The sequence below is a fragment of the Bombina bombina genome, chromosome 4, assembly GCF_027579735.1.
Source record: "Bombina bombina isolate aBomBom1 chromosome 4, aBomBom1.pri, whole genome shotgun sequence".
NCBI classification, from domain to species: domain Eukaryota; kingdom Metazoa; phylum Chordata; class Amphibia; order Anura; family Bombinatoridae; genus Bombina; species Bombina bombina.
Window position 1 is genome coordinate 361,727,723 of NC_069502.1, and position 19,774 is coordinate 361,747,496.

General features: G+C 42.9%; 1 protein-coding gene and 1 non-coding gene across 3 annotated transcripts in view; both read right to left on the bottom strand.

The window, feature by feature from the left end:
* GOLIM4 (golgi integral membrane protein 4) overlaps positions 1 to 19,774 on the bottom strand; it is a 353,609-nt gene that overhangs the window by 138,820 nt on the left and 195,015 nt on the right. For both annotated transcript variants that reach the window (XM_053710118.1, XM_053710117.1), the window contains exon 4: positions 2,785 to 2,838. In XM_053710118.1, the coding sequence (XP_053566093.1) occupies positions 2,785 to 2,838 (54 nt within the window). The remainder of the gene's footprint in view (positions 1 to 2,784; positions 2,839 to 19,774) is intronic.
* LOC128658563 (U5 spliceosomal RNA) lies at positions 7,024 to 7,139 on the bottom strand. The gene has a single exon (XR_008402241.1). It is a non-coding gene; the product is annotated as a U5 spliceosomal RNA (small nuclear RNA).

Below are 19,774 nucleotides of genomic sequence, written 5' to 3' on the forward strand. Positions count from 1 at the left end.
AAGCACAAAAAACGTTTTAAAACAAAACCGTTACTGTCTCTTTAAATTTTAAACAGAAACACTTTATTACTGAATATGTGAAAAAGTATGAAGGAATTGTTCAAAAATTACCAAAATTTCACCACAGTGTCTTAAAGCATTAAGAGTATTGCACACCAATTTTCAGAGCTTTAACCCTTAAAATAACGGAACCCGGAGCCGTTTACAAATTTAACCCCTATACAGTCCCAGCTATAGCCTTTGCTGCGACCTAACCAAGCCAAGAGGGGAATACGATACCAAATGACGCCTTCTAGAAACTTTTCCAGCTACTTTCAGATCCTCACACATGCATCTGCATGTCTTGCTCTCAAAAACAACTGCGCAGTAATGGCGCGAAAATGAGGCTCTGCCTACAACTGGGAAGGCCCTCCCTGACTGGAAAAGGTGTCTAACATAGTGCCTGCCGTTAAAAAACGTTCCCCAAGTTTATAAATGTGAATTATCAGCATAAAAATGTATAAAAATGTCCAAATAAAGCAATCGATTTAGCCCATAAAAGTGTCTACCAGTTTTATAGCCCATATTAAGCCCTTTATTCTGTTTGCTTGACTAAGAAAATGGCTTACCGGTCCCCATGAGGGGAAATGACAGCCTTCCAGCATTACATGGTCTTGTTAGAAATATGGCTAGTCATACCTTAAGCAGAAAAGTCTGCTAACTGTTTCCCCCAACTGAAGTTACTTCATCTCAACAGTCCTATGTGGAAACAGCAATCGACTTTAGTTACTGTCTGCTAAAATCATCTTCCTCTCACAAACAGAAATCTTCATCCTTTTCTGTTTCAGAGTAAATAGTACATACCAGCACTATTTTAAAATAACAAACACTTGATAGAAGACTAAAAAACTACATTTAAACACCAAAAAACTCTTAACCATCTCCGTGGAGATGTTGCCTGTGCAACGGCAAAGAGAATGACTGGGGTGGGCGGAGCCTAGGAGGGACTATATGGCCAGCTTTGCTGGGACTCTTTGCCATTTCCTGTTGGGGAAGAGATATTTCCCACAAGGATGACGCCGTGGACCAGACACACCAATGTTGGAGAAACTGCATAACTGAGCAGGGGGAGCACACGGAAACAGCCTTACAAAGCAAATATAGTTGGGAAGGGGTTAAATTATCTGTGGATTGCCCTTCTAGTGGGTTTGCAGGTATCTAAAGATAAATAAAAGCACCGTTTACAGTATGAGGCACACAAAGGGTTAACCCCCTTAAGGGAACACAGAAATAATGGCATAATGTATAACTGAAGACACTAGAAGGGTTTCATAAAAGTCTGATAATGTTGCATTAAAGGGACAATAAAGTCAAAATTTAACTTTCATGATTCAGATAGAGCACACAATTTTAATTAACTTTCCAATTCCCTTACATTATCTAAATGGGCACAATCTACTTATATGCACACTTTCTGAAGATCCATCTCCTACTGTGCATGTTTAGGAATTCCCAGAATATACGTATATGCATTTTGTCATTGGCTGATGGCTGTCACATGCTGCAGTGGGAAGGAAAATGTAACTACCTTTGACATTTGTCAGAAAAAAAATCTACTACGCATGTGAAATTCATACTAAGTGTGTTTGCATTGTTATTTTATTATATATGTATGCTATTCTGCTACGTTTAGCGGTGCTTTAAAAAAACACTTTAAATTAAAAAAATGATAATTTCAGATAATAAGGGGTTAAATTAAATAAATTTAGCCAAGCTCTTCAAGAAAAGGCTTTCAACTCTTAACTGTCCAAGAGACAGCTCTGAGTGCAGATAAGATAGCTGCCACTCGATGAGAAAGGGAAAGGTGTACTATTTTTTGCGTTAAAAGTTAACCCTTCAGCTCCCTAGATGAAGATTTGGAGTAAAAAATTAAATATTTTTCACCAACTAAGCTGAAAACTCTTCAGATCACATAGGAAACTGCTGTAGTAAAGGACCAAAGCTCTGGTGTATGCTAAAGCCAACATCAGTAAATTTAGAGACAGTACCTTAATTATTATTTTTTTAATTTTAATAAAAGTGCCCACATAACTGTAATATATGTTATTTGGTGTATGTGAATATGTCCCCAGGCTATGTGAAACATGTGCACAAGGTCGTACTAATAACTTGTGGGCTATGAAGGTGCAGAGTACTCATATGTGATCACTTTCATCCTCCATGATGACCTCAGCTGCAGAAAACTGCTTCCAGTAGACGTGCCCATCTGAGGCAGTGCAAGCACAGGGCTAAGGATGTGGAGCAGCACACTGTAAACCAGGGGATGGGTGGTAATGCCCACATTTCACTTGGGAGGCTGGTAGCATCTCCAAACTGGGAGAACATCTCGGCCCACCTCCTAACTAACCCCTCAGCTCATTTAAATTTTCTACAGGGATATGGGTCTCACATCGATTAGAGAACCTCTGTCAAACAATGTGTAGATCAGCACTTTAGAATTCAACTAACTCCTTACTCAAAGCAAAAATTGACTGAAGGATTATAGGAAAGTGGGTGCGATTAAAAGCTCTGCTTTGGGTTTTTGACTCCTCCTAGTAGACTGGATTTTAATCCCACATTTTATTTAAAACAGTGGACAAAACAGAATGTACATATAATTCAAACTCCATTTTCACAAAAATGTATAATAACTGAAGAAAGGTTTCAATGATATGTTCTGAAGTAAAGAAATTTAAAAAAATGTCTCCAGTTTCCGTGTTATGTCATATGTGTATAATTATTATAACATGAGTGTGAGCTTCTTACCTTTAACATTTGGTGCTGTACACTCAGAGCATTATACCTGTTGTTTGAATCTTGCTGTAGGGGTAAAGATACAAAAATGTCATTTTTAGATGTTTTCTTGCAAAGAGCAGTAAATTAGGTACTTGCTGGCTATATATATATATATATATATATATATATATACATATATATATATATATATATATATATATACACACATATATATATATATATATATATATATATATATATATACACAGATACACATATATACACGTACATACAAACATACATACAATGTATATTGACCCTATTTTGCCAGCTTTTTATGAGACTTGCATTTGTAAATTTGCCTTACATAGGCTGACCATATTGCCACTTTAAAAAGGGACACATATGAAAAATACATATGTCAGGGCTGTTTAAAGAAATGTTTTGTATAAGAACCCTGACATATGTATTTTTCATATGTGTTCCTTCTTAAAGCGGCAATATGGTCAGCTTAGCCTTACAAGTTCTGCGAGAGACGATGGAGGGCATTCTGCATACACACATACCTCAGTTTGCCAAACCCTACAATACTCTAAACAGATAGCAAAATTTATCAAGATGTCTCATCTCTCTGACTTCACTTTTTTCTTTAATACTCTTAGAGAATTATACATAACTGTTTAAAATGTACATCTAGTCTGTGATTGACTGTCAAGGAACTCTGACCTCACCACTATAACAATGGTCCCTATATTATATAGTGACGTACTATAGTTATTTTGTATTAACTCTAACCATGACACTACACCATTAACCCAAATAATGAGCATTAGTATAACTGATACTGTTGTATTAACTACACAACACCAAATGGTGCTCTTTTCTTAAGGACCAGGGCTGTTTTAACACACTTGTGCTGTTTCTGTTTAGCTGTAATTTTCCTCTCTCTCATTTACTGTTCCCATACAAATTATATATTGTTTTTTTTTTTCAGGACAAGAAGGCAAGAAGGGTTTTCTTTACATACCATTATTTGTATAATGTCATATAATTTACTTTTAAAAAAATAATAAAATATAGTGAAAAATTAAAAAAAAAAAACATGTTTTTTTACTTTTACTTGAAAAATCTTTATTCATCTACAAAAGCTAATGAAAAAAACTGCTAAATAGATTTAAAAATGTTTCCTGAGTTTAAAAACACCCAGTGTTTACATGCTTTTTGGCAAGTAATAGGGCTATTATTGTATATAGTAGGATATTGCTGTTTCAAAATATATATTTTTAAAATGTATCAATAGTGACATTGTAACACTGTCACAGACATAATAATTGGCTGTTACTATTTGCCTCACATGACTGGCAGATAGTAACAGCGGTATTTCGGCGGAAGCGATCTCTGATCGCTACCACTGCTCATTTTAAGTCATGACGGTTGAGAACCGCCATCAGTCCTCAAGGGGTTAATAAAATGTCCCTTTAAACATAGTAAATATATTTTTTTTCCTTTCTGACGGTGAGAGTCCACAGCTGCATTCATTACTTTTGGGAATTCAGAACCTGGCCACCAGGAGGAGGCAAAGACACCCCAGCCAAAGGCTTAAATACCTCCCCCACTTCCCTCATCCCCCAGTCATTCTGCCAAGGGAACAAGGAACAGTAGGAGAAATATCAGGGTGAAAAAGGTGCCAGAAGAATAAAAAATAAAACAGCCGCCCCATATAACAACGTGGGCGGGGAGCTGTGGTCTCTCCCCGTCAGAAGAAAAGAAAATTAACAGGTAAGCATAATTTAAGTTTTTCTTCTTAAATGGGGAGAGTCCACAGCTGCATATTACTTTTGAGAAAACAATAGCCAAGCTATAGAGGACACTAAATGCAAAAAAAGGGTGGGTAGACCAGGCAGCCTATTCGGAGAGCACCACAGCCTGAAATTACCCAAACACCTGACAAAATACAACTGCTTCACCAGAAATAGAAGGATAAAATCAGAAAAGACCAGGTAACTGCCCATCAGTTAAAACCAGCAAGGCCCTAAATAGAGACCGCTCTGAATCAGTAGATTCCACCGAGCACAAAGCCTCCAAGGAGACAAATTCCGCAGGTTCCAGGCCCATACTCAAACTAACCCCCGACCCGAGGGAAAGGGACCTACACATACCACCTGAAGAAAAAGAAGAAAAATAACAACAGAGAACTAAAAAACAACAAGCTAGGGTAAAAGGAACCCTAGCCGAACTCCAAGCGCAAACAAGGTTGCAACAGGACAAAAAAACGCATAGAGGACGAACTCCAACGACCGAACAAAGAGGAGGAGGAGAAAACCCCTACCCCTATCTGAACGGAAGCTCAAGGAACCTTGTAACATCCCAATCCTGGATCCCAAGAGAGAGAAAAGGTAGACCCCTATTCCTCACCCAGTGTGCAACTGCACTATGAAAGAGCGACCGAGGGATAAAAAACACCCGGGAACTGCCTAAATATAGCACCGTAATCTTATCATGCTCTAGATGAAACCACAGGCTTCCCTCTGCAACAGAAGTCTAGCAGACTCCAGCCATTAACACTTGCCAACCAAGCTAGGAACTGCACCAGGACTCCCACAGAGTAAAAATTCCGAAGGAGTGTAGAAACCCACTCCCTCCCTGGAAAAACAAGAAAGTAGGAGAGCATCCCAAACCAGCAAATAAAGCTCCCTGCTAAGGAAGGAAACACAGAGAAGCCCCCCAGTTAAGGAGGGATCACAATATCTAAGAAAGATCCGCAGTCCAGGCTCAACCAAGCAGACAGACCTCTGACTCCCTCTCCGAGGCAATGGACTCCGCATCAAAACGACTAGCAATGTCCGAAAGCAGGGAAATAAAACATTCCCAGGACCACCCAGATCCTCAGTAAGGAAAAAGGAGGGGAACTAAATTGAATGGTACCAATGGGTAGAGAAAACCAACAAAGCTATGACAGAACAGAGAACAAGCTCTGGTACCAGGATCAGACACTGATCCTTACCCCACTAGAAGGGACACTCTCAGGCAAGAGAGAGACTACACTGAAACAACATAAGAGTGACAGCACAATACCAGAATCCAGCCCTTCCTGAGCACTAGGTGGATACTGAGGTATGCCCTAATCTCCCTAATGGGAGAAGAAAGCCAAATATAACCGTTCACCTGCCAACCGGCATGGAGTGTGTGGCAGCAGACAGACGGCAAAGGCAATAGCGATTGCAGAGGATCATCCGGCTGCAATAGCTGGCCCAGTAAGAAACAGCGATCGAGCACACCTTTAAGGTGCAAAAAGTTGCAGATTGCGACTGCAATCATCCACTTACTAGACAGCAAAACGAAACCCTCTGAAAAAGGCAAATGGAAGTCTCAGAACCGGAAGGACTGATCGCCCAAGACCAATCTAAGAGATATGGTCAGATATCCAAGACAAGGACATGTCCAGAAAACTGGACATCCAGAACCAGAGCTAGCTACAAGGTAGTAACCCCTGAGGAACCATAGGGATACCTCATACGAAGCACCTGTACCCAAGGAGATGCAATCACAGCCACATCCAATGGTCCTTGGACACTGGACGTTCAGTAAGCATCCCAGAGACAGAGAGCCAATCTCCTAAAGGCTCGAGGGATCACACACCAAAGATAGAGCTCAAAACTAAATCTAGCTTGAGAAGATAAATTAGTCTTTAAAGAATCCCTTCAGGATTGATCACACAGAAACCCCCACAGCTCAAGGAATTAATGATGGACGAGCCTCACAATTCCTGGCGATGGAAAGATACAACTGAGACATCTTAAATAAGGGCAGCTCCAGGAAACAACGGAGATAAACGCATTCTCCAGAGCCCCCAAAACATGGGAGCAGACAAGAAAAGTAGGAGGAAGAAAAAGGCTGTAAATGCCAGAACTTCCCAATAAGAAGAACCCAAAACCAGCCTCAAGAGGGGAAAAAAGGAAGCCAAAGACGTCTAGACCCTTTAAAGGAGAGTTACCGTCATCAAGGCCTCAAAAAATACATCCAATAAGAATACCATAGAGGAGATAAAAATCGCCCCAACCTGGTACCCCAGATGTTGGGAATGGAAAACCTTAGCTCCGAGGCCAAAGGACCTCTGGAACCAACAGAGTAATCTTTAGCAGGATCCGCTTCAGGAACCCGGCCAACAATCGGGAACAGGGAATGAGGACTGAGCATAATCCCTCTGATGCCCCACCCAAAAGAAGAAACGAGAACCAGCCTGATGTGTAAGAACGAAAGGCCTCCTCTCCATGATTTAGCCCAGCAAGGGGAAAATATTTTGTGAAAACTCATGGATGTTCCTCTCCATGGAAATCTTTAGTAAAGGTGAAAGCTTTATTCGATCTGAAGAGAAACTAGAGTATAACGAACTCCTCATCCGAGTGAGCAACTCACCACCCAACCAGGACAGCCAGTTATACCGGCACCACTTGGGTGATATAGACCTTAAGGACCAGAAAATAGCGCCCGACCAGGATCAGCCTGATACATAGGGCATTCAGAACTGACCCAGGGCACAGAAAAAACAGAATTTATGTTTACCTGATAAATTTCTTTCTCCAACGGTGTGTCCGGTCCACGGCGTCATCCTTACTTGTGGGATATTCTCTTCCCCAACAGGAAATGGCAAAGAGCCCAGCAAAGCTGGTCACATGATCCCTCCTAGGCTCCGCCTACCCCAGTCATTCGACCGACGTTAAGGAGGAATATTTGCATAGGAGAAACCATATGGTACCGTGGTGACTGTAGTTAAAGAAAATAAAATATCAGACCTGATTAAAAAAACCAGGGCGGGCCGTGGACCGGACACACCGTTGGAGAAAGAAATTTATCAGGTAAACATAAATTCTGTTTTCTCCAACATAGGTGTGTCCGGTCCACGGCGTCATCCTTACTTGTGGGAACCAATACCAAAGCTTTAGGACACGGATGAAGGGAGGGAGCAAATCAGGTCACCTAAATGGAAGGCACCACGGCTTGCAAAACCTTTCTCCCAAAAATAGCCTCAGAAGAAGCAAAAGTATCAAACTTGTAAAATTTGGTAAAAGTGTGCAGTGAAGACCAAGTCGCTGCCCTACATATCTGATCAACAGAAGCCTCGTTCTTGAAGGCCCATGTGGAAGCCACAGCCCTAGTGGAATGAGCTGTGATTCTTTCGGGAGGCTGCCGTCCGGCAGTCTCGTAAGCCAATCTGATGATGCTTTTAATCCAAAAAGAGAGAGAGGTAGAAGTTGCTTTTTGACCTCTCCTTTTACCTGAATAAACAACAAACAAGGAAGATGTTTGTCTAAAATCCTTTGTAGCATCTAAATAGAATTTTAGAGCGCGAACAACATCCAAATTGTGCAACAAACGTTCCTTCTTTGAAACTGGTTTTGGACACAGAGAAGGTACGATAATCTCCTGGTTAATGTTTTTGTTAGAAACAACTTTTGGAAGAAAACCAGGTTTAGTACGTAAAACCACCTTATCTGCATGGAACACCAGATAAGGAGGAGAACACTGCAGAGCAGATAATTCTGAGACTCTTCTAGCAGAAGAAATCGCAACTAAAAACAAAACTTTCCAAGATAATAACTTAATATCAACGGAATGTAAGGGTTCAAACGGAACCCCCTGAAGAACTGAAAGAACTAAATTGAGACTCCAAGGAGGAGTCAAAGGTTTGTAAACAGGCTTGATTCTAACCAGAGCCTGAACAAAGGCTTGAACATCTGGCACAGCTGCCAGCTTTTTGTGAAGTAATACCGACAAGGCAGAAATCTGTCCCTTCAGGGAACTTGCAGATAATCCTTTTTCCAATCCTTCTTGAAGGAAGGATAGAATCCTAGGAATCTTAACCTTGTCCCAAGGGAATCCTTTAGATTCACACCAACAGATATATTTTTTCCAAATTTTGTGGTAAATCTTTCTAGTCACAGGCTTTCTGGCCTGAACAAGAGTATCGATCACAGAATCTGAGAATCCTCGCTTCGATAAAATCAAGCGTTCAATCTCCAAGCAGTCAGCTGGAGTGAAACCAGATTCGGATGTTCGAACGGACCCTGAACAAGAAGGTCTCGTCTCAAAGGTAGCTTCCAAGGTGGATCCGATGACATATTCACCAGATCTGCATACCAAGTCCTGCGTGGCCACGCAGGAGCTATCAAGATCACCGACGCCCTCTCCTGCTTGATCCTGGCTATCAGCCTGGGGATGAGAGGAAATGGCGGGAACACATAAGCTAGTTTGAAGGTCCAAGGTGCTACTAGTGCATCCACTAGAGCCGCCTTGGGATCCCTGGATCTGGCCCCGTAGCAAGGAACTTTGAAGTTCTGACAAGAGGCCATCAGATCCATGTCTGGAATGCCCCACAGGTGAGTGACTTGGGCAAAGATTTCCGGATGGAGTTCCCACTCCCCCGGATGCAATGTCTGACGACTCAGAAAATCCGCTTCCCAATTTTCCACTCCTGGGATGTGGATAGCAGACAGGTGGCAGGAGTGAGACTCCGCCCAAAGAATAATTTTGGTTACTTCTTCCATCGCTAGGGAACTCCTTGTTCCCCCCTGATGGTTGATGTACGCAACAGTCGTCATGTTGTCTGATTGAAACCGTATGAACCTGGTCCTCGCAAGCTGGGGCCAGGCCTGGAGCGCATTGAATATCGCTCTCAGTTCCAGAATATTTATCGGTAGAAGAGATTCTTCCCGAGACCAAAGACCCTGAGCTTTCAGGGATCCCCAGACCGCGCCCCAGCCTATCAGACTGGCGTCGGTCGTGACAATGACCCACTCTGGTCTGTGGAACATCATCCCTTGAGACAGATTGTCCAGGGACAGCCACCAACGGAGTGAGTCTCTGGTCCTCTGATTTACTTGTATCTTCGGAGACAAGTCTGTATAGTCCCCATTCCACTGACTGAGCATGCACAGTTGTAATGGTCTTAGATGAATGCGCGCAAAAGGAACTATGTCCATCGCCGCCACCATCAACCCGATCACTTCCATGCACTGAGCTATGGAAGGAAGAGGAACGGAATGAAGTATCCGACAAGAGTCCAGAAGCTTTGTTTTTCTGGCCTCTGTTAGAAAGATCCTCATTTCTAAGGAGTCTATAATTGTTCCCAAGAAGGGAACCCTTGTTGACGGGGATAGAGAACTCTTTTCCACGTTCACTTTCCAGCCGTGAGATCTGAGAAAGGCCAGGACAATGTCCGTGTGAGCCTTTGCTTGAGGAAGGGACGACGCTTGAATCAGAATGTCGTCCAGGTAAGGTACTACTGCAATGCCCCTTGGTCTTAGCACCGCTAGAAGGGACCCTAGTACCTTTGTGAAAATCCTTGGAGCAGTGGCTAATCCGAAAGGAAGCGCCACGAACTGGTAATGTTTGTCCAGGAATGCAAACCTTAGGAACCGATGATGTTCCTTGTGGATAGGAATATGTAGATACGCATCCTTTAAATCCACCGTGGTCATAAATTGACCTTCCTGGATGGAAGGAAGGATAGTTCGAATGGTTTCCATCTTGAACGATGGGACCTTGAGAAATTTGTTTAAGATCTTGAGATCTAGGATTGGTCTGAACGTTCCCTCTTTTTTGGGAACTATGAACAGATTGGAGTAGAACCCCATCCCTTGTTCTCTTAATGGAACAGGATGAATCACTCCCATTTTTAACAGGTCTTCTACACAATGTAAGAACGCCTGTCTTTTTATGTGGTCTGAAGACAACTGCGACTTGTGGAACCTCCCCCTTGGGGGAAGTCCCTTGAATTCCAGAAGATAACCCTGGGAGACTATTTCTAGCGCCCAAGGATCCAGAACATCTCTTGCCCAAGCCTGAGCGAAGAGAGAGAGTCTGCCCCCCACCAGATCCGGTCCCGGATCGGGGGCCAATATTTCATGCTGTCTTGGTAGCAGTGGCAGGTTTCTTGGCCTGCTTTCCCTTGTTCCAGCCTTGCATTGGTCTCCAAGCTGGCTTGGCCTGAGAAGTATTACCCTCTTGCTTAGAGGACGTAACACCTTGGGCTGATCCGTTTTTACGAAAGGGACGAAAATTAGGTCTATTTTTTGCCTTGAAGGGCCGATCCTGAGGAAGGGCGTGGCCCTTACCCCCAGTGATATCAGAGATAATCTCTTTCAAGTCAGGACCAAACAGCGTTTTCCCCTTGAAAGGAATGTTTAGTAGCTTGTTCTTGGAAGACGCATCAGCCGACCAAGATTTCAACCAAAGCGCTCTGCGCGCCACAATAGCAAACCCAGAGTTCTTAGCCGCTAACTTAGCCAATTGCAAAGAGGCGTCTAGAGTGAAAGAATTAGCCAATTTGAGAGCATTGATTCTGTCCATAATCTCCTCATAAGGAGGAGAGTCACTATCGAGCACCTTAAGCAGTTCATCAAACCAGAAATATGCGGCTGTAGTGACAGGGACAATGCATGAAATGGGTTGTAGAAGGTAACCCTGCTGAACAAACATCTTTTTAAGCAAACCTTCTAATTTTTTATCCATAGGATCTTTGAAAGCACAACTATCCTCTATGGGAATAGTGGTGCGTTTGTTTAAAGTAGAAACCGCTCCCTCGACCTTGGGGACTGACTGCCATAAGTCCTTTCTGGGGTCGACCATAGGAAACAATTTTTTAAATATGGGGGGAGGGACGAAAGGAATACCGGGCCTTTCCCATTCTTTATTAACAATGTCCGCCACCCGCTTGGGTATAGGAAAAGCTTCTGGGAGCCCCGGCACCTCTAGGAACTTGTCCATTTTACATAGTTTCTCTGGGATGACTAAATTTTCACAATCATCCAGAGTGGATAATACCTCCTTAAGCAAAATGCGGAGATGTTCCAATTTAAATTTAAATGTAATCACATCAGATTCAGCCTGCTGAGAAATGTTCCCTAAATCAGTAATTTCTCCCTCAGACAAAACCTCCCTGGCCCCCTCAGATTGGGTTAGGGGCCCTTCAGAGATATTAATATCAGCGTCGTCATGCTCTTCAGTAACTAAAACAGAGCAGCCACGCTTACGCTGACAAGGGTTCATTTTGGCTAAAATGTTTTTGACAGAATTATCCATTACAGCCGTTAATTGTTGCATAGTAAGGAGTATTGGCGCGCTAGATGTACTAGGGGCCTCCTGAGTGGGCAAGACTCGTGTAGACGAAGGAGGGAATGATGCAGTACCATGCTTACTCCCCTCACTTGAGGAATCATCTTGGGCATCATTGTCATTATCACATAAATCACATTTATTTAAATGAATAGGAATTCTGGCTTCCCCACATTCAGAACACAGTCTATCTGGTAGTTCAGACATGTTAAACAGGCATAAACTTGATCAGAAAGTACAAAAAACGTTTTAAAATAAAACCGTTACTGTCACTTTAAATTTTAAACTGAACACACTTTATTACTGCAATTGCGAAAAAACATGAAGGAATTGTTCAAAATTCACCAAATTTTCACCACAGCGTCTTAAAGCCTTGAAAATATTGCACACCAATTTTGGAAGCTTTAACCCTTAAAATAACGGAACCGGAGCCGTTTTAAGCTTTAAACCCCTTTACAGTCCCTGGTATCTGCTTTGCTGAGACCCAACCAAACCCAAAGGGGAATACGATACCAAATGACGCCTTCAGAAGTCTTTTATAAGTATCAGAGCTCCTCTCACATGCGACTGCATGCCATGCCTCTCAAAAACAAGTGCGCAACACCGGCGCGAAAATGAGACTCTGCCTATGCTTTGGGAAAGCCCCTAAAGAATAAGGTGTCTAAAACAGTGCCTGCCGATATTATTAAATCAAAATACCCAGAATAAATGATTCCTCAAGGCTAAATAAGTGTTAATATCAATCGATTTAGCCCAAAAAAAGTCTACAGTTTAAATAAGCCCTTGTGAAGCCCTTATTTACAATCGTAATAAACATGGCTTACCGGATCCCATAGGGAAAATGACAGCTTCCAGCATTACATCGTCTTGTTAGAATGTGTCATACCTCAAGCAGCAAGAGACTGCAAACTGTTCCCCCAACTGAAGTTAATTGCTCTCAACAGTCCTGTGTGGAACAGCCATGGATTTTAGTTACGGTTGCTAAAATCATTTTCCTCATACAAACAGAATTCTTCATCTCTTTTCTGTTTCTGAGTAAATAGTACGTACCAGCACTATTTTAAAATAACAAACTCTTGATTGAATAATGAAAAACTACAGTTAAACACTAAAAAACTCTAAGCCATCTCCGTGGAGATGTTGCCTGTACAACGGCAAAGAGAATGACTGGGGTAGGCGGAGCCTAGGAGGGATCATGTGACCAGCTTTGCTGGGCTCTTTGCCATTTCCTGTTGGGGAAGAGAATATCCCACAAGTAAGGATGACGCCGTGGACCGGACACACCTATGTTGGAGAAATCAAACCCCAATAGCAATCGACAACAGGAACTTTAGACATAACAATGTACTAACACCTTAACATGCAAATTCCATGGAAGTGCTCAAGCAACCACAAAAACAGAATTTATGCTTACCTGATAAATTACTTTCTCCAACGGTGTGTCCGGTCCACGGCGTCATCCTTACTTGTGGGAATATCTCTTCCCCAACAGGAAATGGCAAAGAGTCCCAGCAAAGCTGGCCATATAGTCCCTCCTAGGCTCCGCCCACCCCAGTCATTCGACTGACAGACAGGAGGAAATATATATAGGAGAAACCATATGGTACCGTGGTGACTGTAGTTAGAGAAAATAATTCATCAGACCTGATTAAAAAACCAGGGCGGGCCGTGGACCGGACACACCGTTGGAGAAAGTAATTTATCAGGTAAGCATAAATTCTGTTTTCTCCAACATTGGTGTGTCCGGTCCACGGCGTCATCCTTACTTGTGGGAACCAATACCAAAGCTTTAGGACACGGATGAAGGGAGGGAGCAAATCAGGTTACCTAAACGGAAGGCACCACAGCTTGCAAAACCTTTCTCCCAAAAATAGCCTCCGAAGAAGCAAAAGTATCAAATTTGTAAAATTTGGCAAAAGTGTGCAGTGAAGACCAAGTCGCTGCCTTACATATCTGGTCAACAGAAGCCTCGTTCTTGAAGGTCCATGTGGAAGCCACAGCCCTAGTGGAGTGAGCTGTGATTCTTTCAGGAGGCTGCCGTCCGGCAGTCTCATAAGCCAATCGGATGATGCTTTTAAGCCAAAAGGAAAGAGAGGTAGAAGTCGCTTTTTGACCTCTCCTTTTACCAGAATAAACAACAAACAAGGAAGATGTTTGTCTGAAATCTTTTGTAGCCTCTAAATAGAATTTTAGAGCACGGACTACGTCCAAATTGTGTAACAAACGTTCCTTCTTTGAAACTGGATTCGGACATAAAGAAGGTACAACTATCTCCTGGTTAATATTTTTGTTAGAAACAACCTTAGGAAGAAAACCAGGCTTAGTACGCAAAACCACCTTATCTGCATGGAACACCAGATAGGGCGGAGAACACTGCAGAGCAGATAACTCTGAAACTCTTCTAGCAGAAGAAATAGCAACCAAAAACAAAACTTTCCAAGATAGTAACTTAATATCTATGGAATGTAAAGGTTCAAACGGAACCCCTTGAAGAACTGAAAGAACTAGATTTAGACTCCAGGGAGGAGTCAAAGGTCTGTAAACAGGCTTGATCCTAACCAGAGCCTGAACAAATGCTTGAACATCTGGCACAGCTGCCAGTCTTTTGTGTAGTAAGACAGATAAAGCAGAGATCTGTCCCTTTAGAGAACTTGCAGATAATCCTTTCTCCAAACCTTCTTGTAGAAAGGAGAGAATCTTAGGAATTTTTATCTTATTCCACGGGAATCCGTTGGATTCACACCAACAGATATATCTTTTCCATATTTTATGGTAAATCTTTCTAGTTACCGGTTTTCTGGCCTGAACCAGAGTATCTATCACAGAATCTGAAAACCCACGCTTCGATAGAATCAAGCGTTCAATCTCCAAGCCGTCAGCTGGAGGGAGACCAGATTTGGATGTTCGAATGGACCCTGAACAAGAAGGTCCTGTCTCAAAGGTAGCTTCCATGGTGGAACCGATGACATATTCACCAGGTCTGCATACCAAGTCCTGCGTGGCCACGCAGGAGCTATCAAGATCACCGAGGCCCTCTCCTGATTGATCCTGGCTACCAGCCTGGGAATGAGAGGAAACGGTGGAAATACATAAGCTAGGTTGAAGGTCCAAGGTGCTACTAGTGCATCTACTAGAGTCGCCTTGGGATCCCTGGATCTGGACCCGTAGCAAGGAACCTTGAAGTTCTGAAGAGACGCCATCAGATCCATGTCTGGAATGCCCCATAATTGAGTTATTTGGGCAAAGATCTCCGGATGGAGTTCCCACTCCCCCGGATGGAATGTCTGACGACTCAGATAATCCGCTTCCCAGTTTTCCACACCTGGGATGTGGGTCGCAGACAGGTGGCAGGAGTGATCCTCCGCCCATTGAATTATTTTGGTCACTTCTTTCATCGCCAGGGAACTCCTTGTTCCCCCCTGATGATTGATATACGCAACGGTCGTCTTGTTGTCTGATTGGAACCTTATGAATCTGGCCTTTGCTAGTTGAGGCCAAGCCCTGAGAGTATTGAATATCGCTCTCAGTTCCAGAATGTTTATCGGTAGAAGAGACTCTTCCCGAGACCATAGACCCTGAGCTTTCAGGGATTCCCAGACCACGCCCCAGCCCACTAGACTGGCGTCGGTCGTGACAATGACCCACTCTGGTCTGCGGAAGCTCATTCCCTGGGACAGATGGTCCAGGGTCAGCCACCAACGGAGTGAATCTCTGGTCTTCTGATCTACTTGAATCATTGGAGACAAGTCTGTATAGTCCCCATTCCACTGTTTGAGCATGCACAGTTGTAATGGTCTTAGATGAATTCGTGCAAAAGGAACTATGTCCATTGCTGCAACCATCAACCCTACTACTTCCATGCACTGCGCTATGGAAGGACGAGGAACAGAATGAAGAACTTGACAAGTGCTTAGAAGTTTTGACTTTCTGACCTCTGTCAGAAAAATCCTCATTTCTAAGGAATCTATTATTGTTCCCAAGAAGGGAACTCTTGTCGACGGAGACAGAGAACTTTTTTCTATGTTCACCTTCCATCCGTGTGATCTGAGAAAGGCCAGAACGATGTCTGTATGAGCCTTTGCTTTTGACAGGGACGACGCTTGTATTAGAATGTCGTCTAAGTAAGGTACTACTGCAATGCCCCTCGGTCTTAGAACCGCTAGAAGGGACCCTAGTACCTTTGTGAAAATCCTTGGAGCAGTGGCTAACCCGAATGGGAGGGCCACAAACTGGTAATGCTTGTCCAGAAAAGCGAACCTTAGGAACTGATGATGTTCTTTGTGGATAGGAATATGTAGGTACGCATCCTTTAGATCCACGGTAGTCATAAATTGACTTTCCTGGATAGTGGGTAGAATCGTTCGAATGGTTTCCATCTTAAACGATGGTACCCTGAGAAATTTGTTTAGGATCTTCAAATCCAAAATTGGTCTGAAAGTTCCATCTTTTTTGGGAACTACGAACAGATTGGAATAAAATCCCATTCCTTGTTCCTTTATTGGAACTGGGTGTATCACTCCCATCTTTAACAGGTCTTCTACACAATGTAAGAACGCCTGTCTCTTTATTTGGTTTGAGGATAAGTGAGACATGTGGAACCTTCCCCTTGGGGGTAGTTCCCTGAATTCCAGGAGATAACCCTGAGAAACTATTTCTAGCGCCCAGGGATCCTGAACATCTCTTGCCCAAGCCTGAGCAAAGAGAGAGAGTCTGCCCCCCACTAGATCCGGTCCCGGATCGGGGGCTACTCCTTCATGCTGTTTTGTTAGCAGCGGCAGGCTTCTTGGCCTGCTTACCCTTGTTCCAGCCTTGCATCGGTTTCCAGGCTGGTTTGGGTTGTGAGGCATTACCCTCTTGCTTAGAGGATGCAGAATTAGAGGCCGGTCCGTTACTGAAATTGCGAAAGGAACGAAAATTAGACTTATTTTTGGCCTTGAAAGGCCTATCTTGTGGAAGGGCGTGGCCCTTTCCCCCAGTGATGTCTGAAATAATCTCTTTCAATTCTGGTCCAAATAGAGTTTTACCTTTGAAAGGGATGTTAAGCAATTTTGTCTTGGATGACACATCCGCTGACCAAGACTTTAGCCAAAGCACTCTGCGCGCCACGATAGCAAACCCTGAATTTTTCGCCGCTAATCTAGCTAATTGCAAAGTGGCATCTAAAATAAAAGAGTTAGCCAACTTAAGTGCGTGAACTCTGTCCATAACCTCCTCATATGGAGTCTCTCTACTAAGCGAGTTTTCTAGTTCCTCGAACCAGAACCAAGCTGCTGTAGTGACAGGAACAATGCACGAAATGGGTTGTAGAAGGTAACCTTGCTGTACAAAAATCTTTTTAAGCAAACCCTCCAATTTTTTATCCATAGGATCTTTGAAAGCACAACTATCTTCGATAGGAATAGTAGTGCGTTTGTTTAGAGTAGAAACTGCCCCCTCGACCTTAGGGACTGTCTGCCATAAGTCCTTTCTGGGGTCGACCATAGGAAATAATTTCTTAAATATAGGGGGGGGGGAACAAAAGGTATGCCGGGCTTTTCCCACTCCTTATTTACTATGTCCGCCACCCGCTTGGGTATAGGAAAAGCGTCGGGGTGCACCGGAACCTCTAGGAACTTGTCCATCTTGCATAATTTCTCTGGAATGACCAAGTTGTCACAATCATCCAGAGTAGATAACACCTCCTTAAGCAGTGCGCGGAGATGTTCTAATTTAAATTTAAATGTCACAACATCAGGTTCAGCTTGTTGAGAAATTTTTCCTGAATCTGAAATTTCCCCATCTGACAAAACCTCCCTCATGGCCCCTTCAGATTGGTGTGAGGGTATGACAGAACAATTATCATCAGCGCCCTCCTGCTCTTCAGTGTTTAAAACAGAGCAATCGCGCTTTCTCTGATAAGTAGGCATTTTGGATAAAATATTTGCTATGGAGTTATCCATTACAGCCGTTAATTGTTGCATGGTAATAAGCATTGGCGCACTAGATGTACTAGGGGCCTCCTGTGTGGGCAAAACTGGTGTAGACACAGTAGGAGATGATGTAGTATCATGTTTACTCCCCTCATCTGAGGAATCATCTTGGGCAATTTCATTATCTGTGGCAGTACTGTCCTTACTTTGTTTGGACGCTATGGCACAATTATCACATAAATTTAAATGGGGAGACACATTGGCTTTCATATCCGAAGGCACAGACATGTTAAACAGGCTTAAACTTGTCAACAAAGCACAAAAAACGTTTTAAAACAAAACCGTTACTGTCACTTTAAATTTTAAACAGAAAACACTTTATTACTGAATATGTGAAAAAGTATGAAGGAATTGTTCAAAAATTACACCACAGTGTCTTAAAGCATTAAAAGTATTGCACACCAAATTTCAGAGCTTTAACCCTTAAAATAACGGAACCGGAGCCGTTTACAAATTTAACCCCTATACAGTCCCAGCTATAGCCTTTGCTGAGACCCAACCAAGCCCAGAGGGGAATACGATACCAATTGACGCCTTCTAGAAGCTTTTCCAGCAAATTTCAGATCCTCACACATGCATCTGCATGCCCTGCTCTCAAAAAACAACTGCGCAGTAATGGCGCGAAAATGAGGCTCAGTTGACTGGAAAAGGTGTCTAACATAGTGCCTGCTGTTTAATAAACGTTCCCCAAGTTTATAAATGCGAATTGTCAGCATAAATATGAATAAAATGCCCAAATAAAGTAATCGATTTAGCCCATAAAAATGTCTACCAGTTTTTTAGCCCATATTAAGCCCTTTATTCTGTTTGTTTGACTAAGAAAATGGCTTACCGGTCCCCATGAGGGGAAATGACAGCCTTCCAGCATTACATGGTCTTGTTAGAAATATGTCTAGTCATACCTTAAGCAGAAAAGTCTGCTAACTGTTTCCCCCAACTGAAGTTACTTCATCTCAACAGTCCTATGTGGAAACAGCAATCGATTTTAGTTACTTTCTGCTAAAATCATCTTCCTCTCACAAACAGAAATCTTCATCCTTTTCTGTTTCAGAGTAAATAGTACATACCAGCACTATTTTAAAATAACAAACACTTGATAGAAGAATAAAAACTACATTTAAACACCAAAAAACTCTTAACCATCTCCGTGGAGATGTTGCCTGTGCAACGGCAAAGTGAATGACTGGGGTGGGCGGAGCCTAGGAGGGACTATATGGCCAGCTTTGCTGGGACTCTTTGCCATTTCCTGTTGGGGAAGAGATATTCCCACAAGTAAGGATGACGCCGTGGACCGGACACACCAATGTTGGAGAAATCGCTAGTATCAAATTCCAGAAAATAAATGTTTCCCAACGGAAAAATTATAACAGACATGAGCTTCCCGAAAAGAAATAAAAACATCATATTGGATCAAAGAAAAAGAGGGCAGCACCCGCAGGTGAACACCCAAGAAGAATGGGAACACTAACAGGAACAGTCAATCAGCGACCCCATTCTCCCGAAGTTTAGGACTGGAATAAGATACTCCAAAAAAGAAAGTAAATTGGAGACGACAAGGAGATTAATTTGCATCCCCCTACGTCTAACACAGCTTTCCATCTGGTACAGAATCCATTAGGATTGGGATCATCCAGTACCGCTAAAACATGCCGCAGTAGGAGACGAAGGCGTGCCAGTTTATAACGAAAACCCCGGAAGATTGTGCCAATGAAGTTTCAGAGGCAACCACATCCCCAGATGGCTGATCTGACCCAGACGATCCCACGCCTGACGAGCCCTGGTTAACAGAAAACGGACAGTATCTCATCAACACCTCCACAAGAGCCGCACAGTCTGACAAAAAAAGCTGTTATGTTCTGATATAGCCACAAGCCCAAGCATTACTACACATTAGCAGACAGAATCACATAACAAACATGATTAAAGTACCCCCTGTT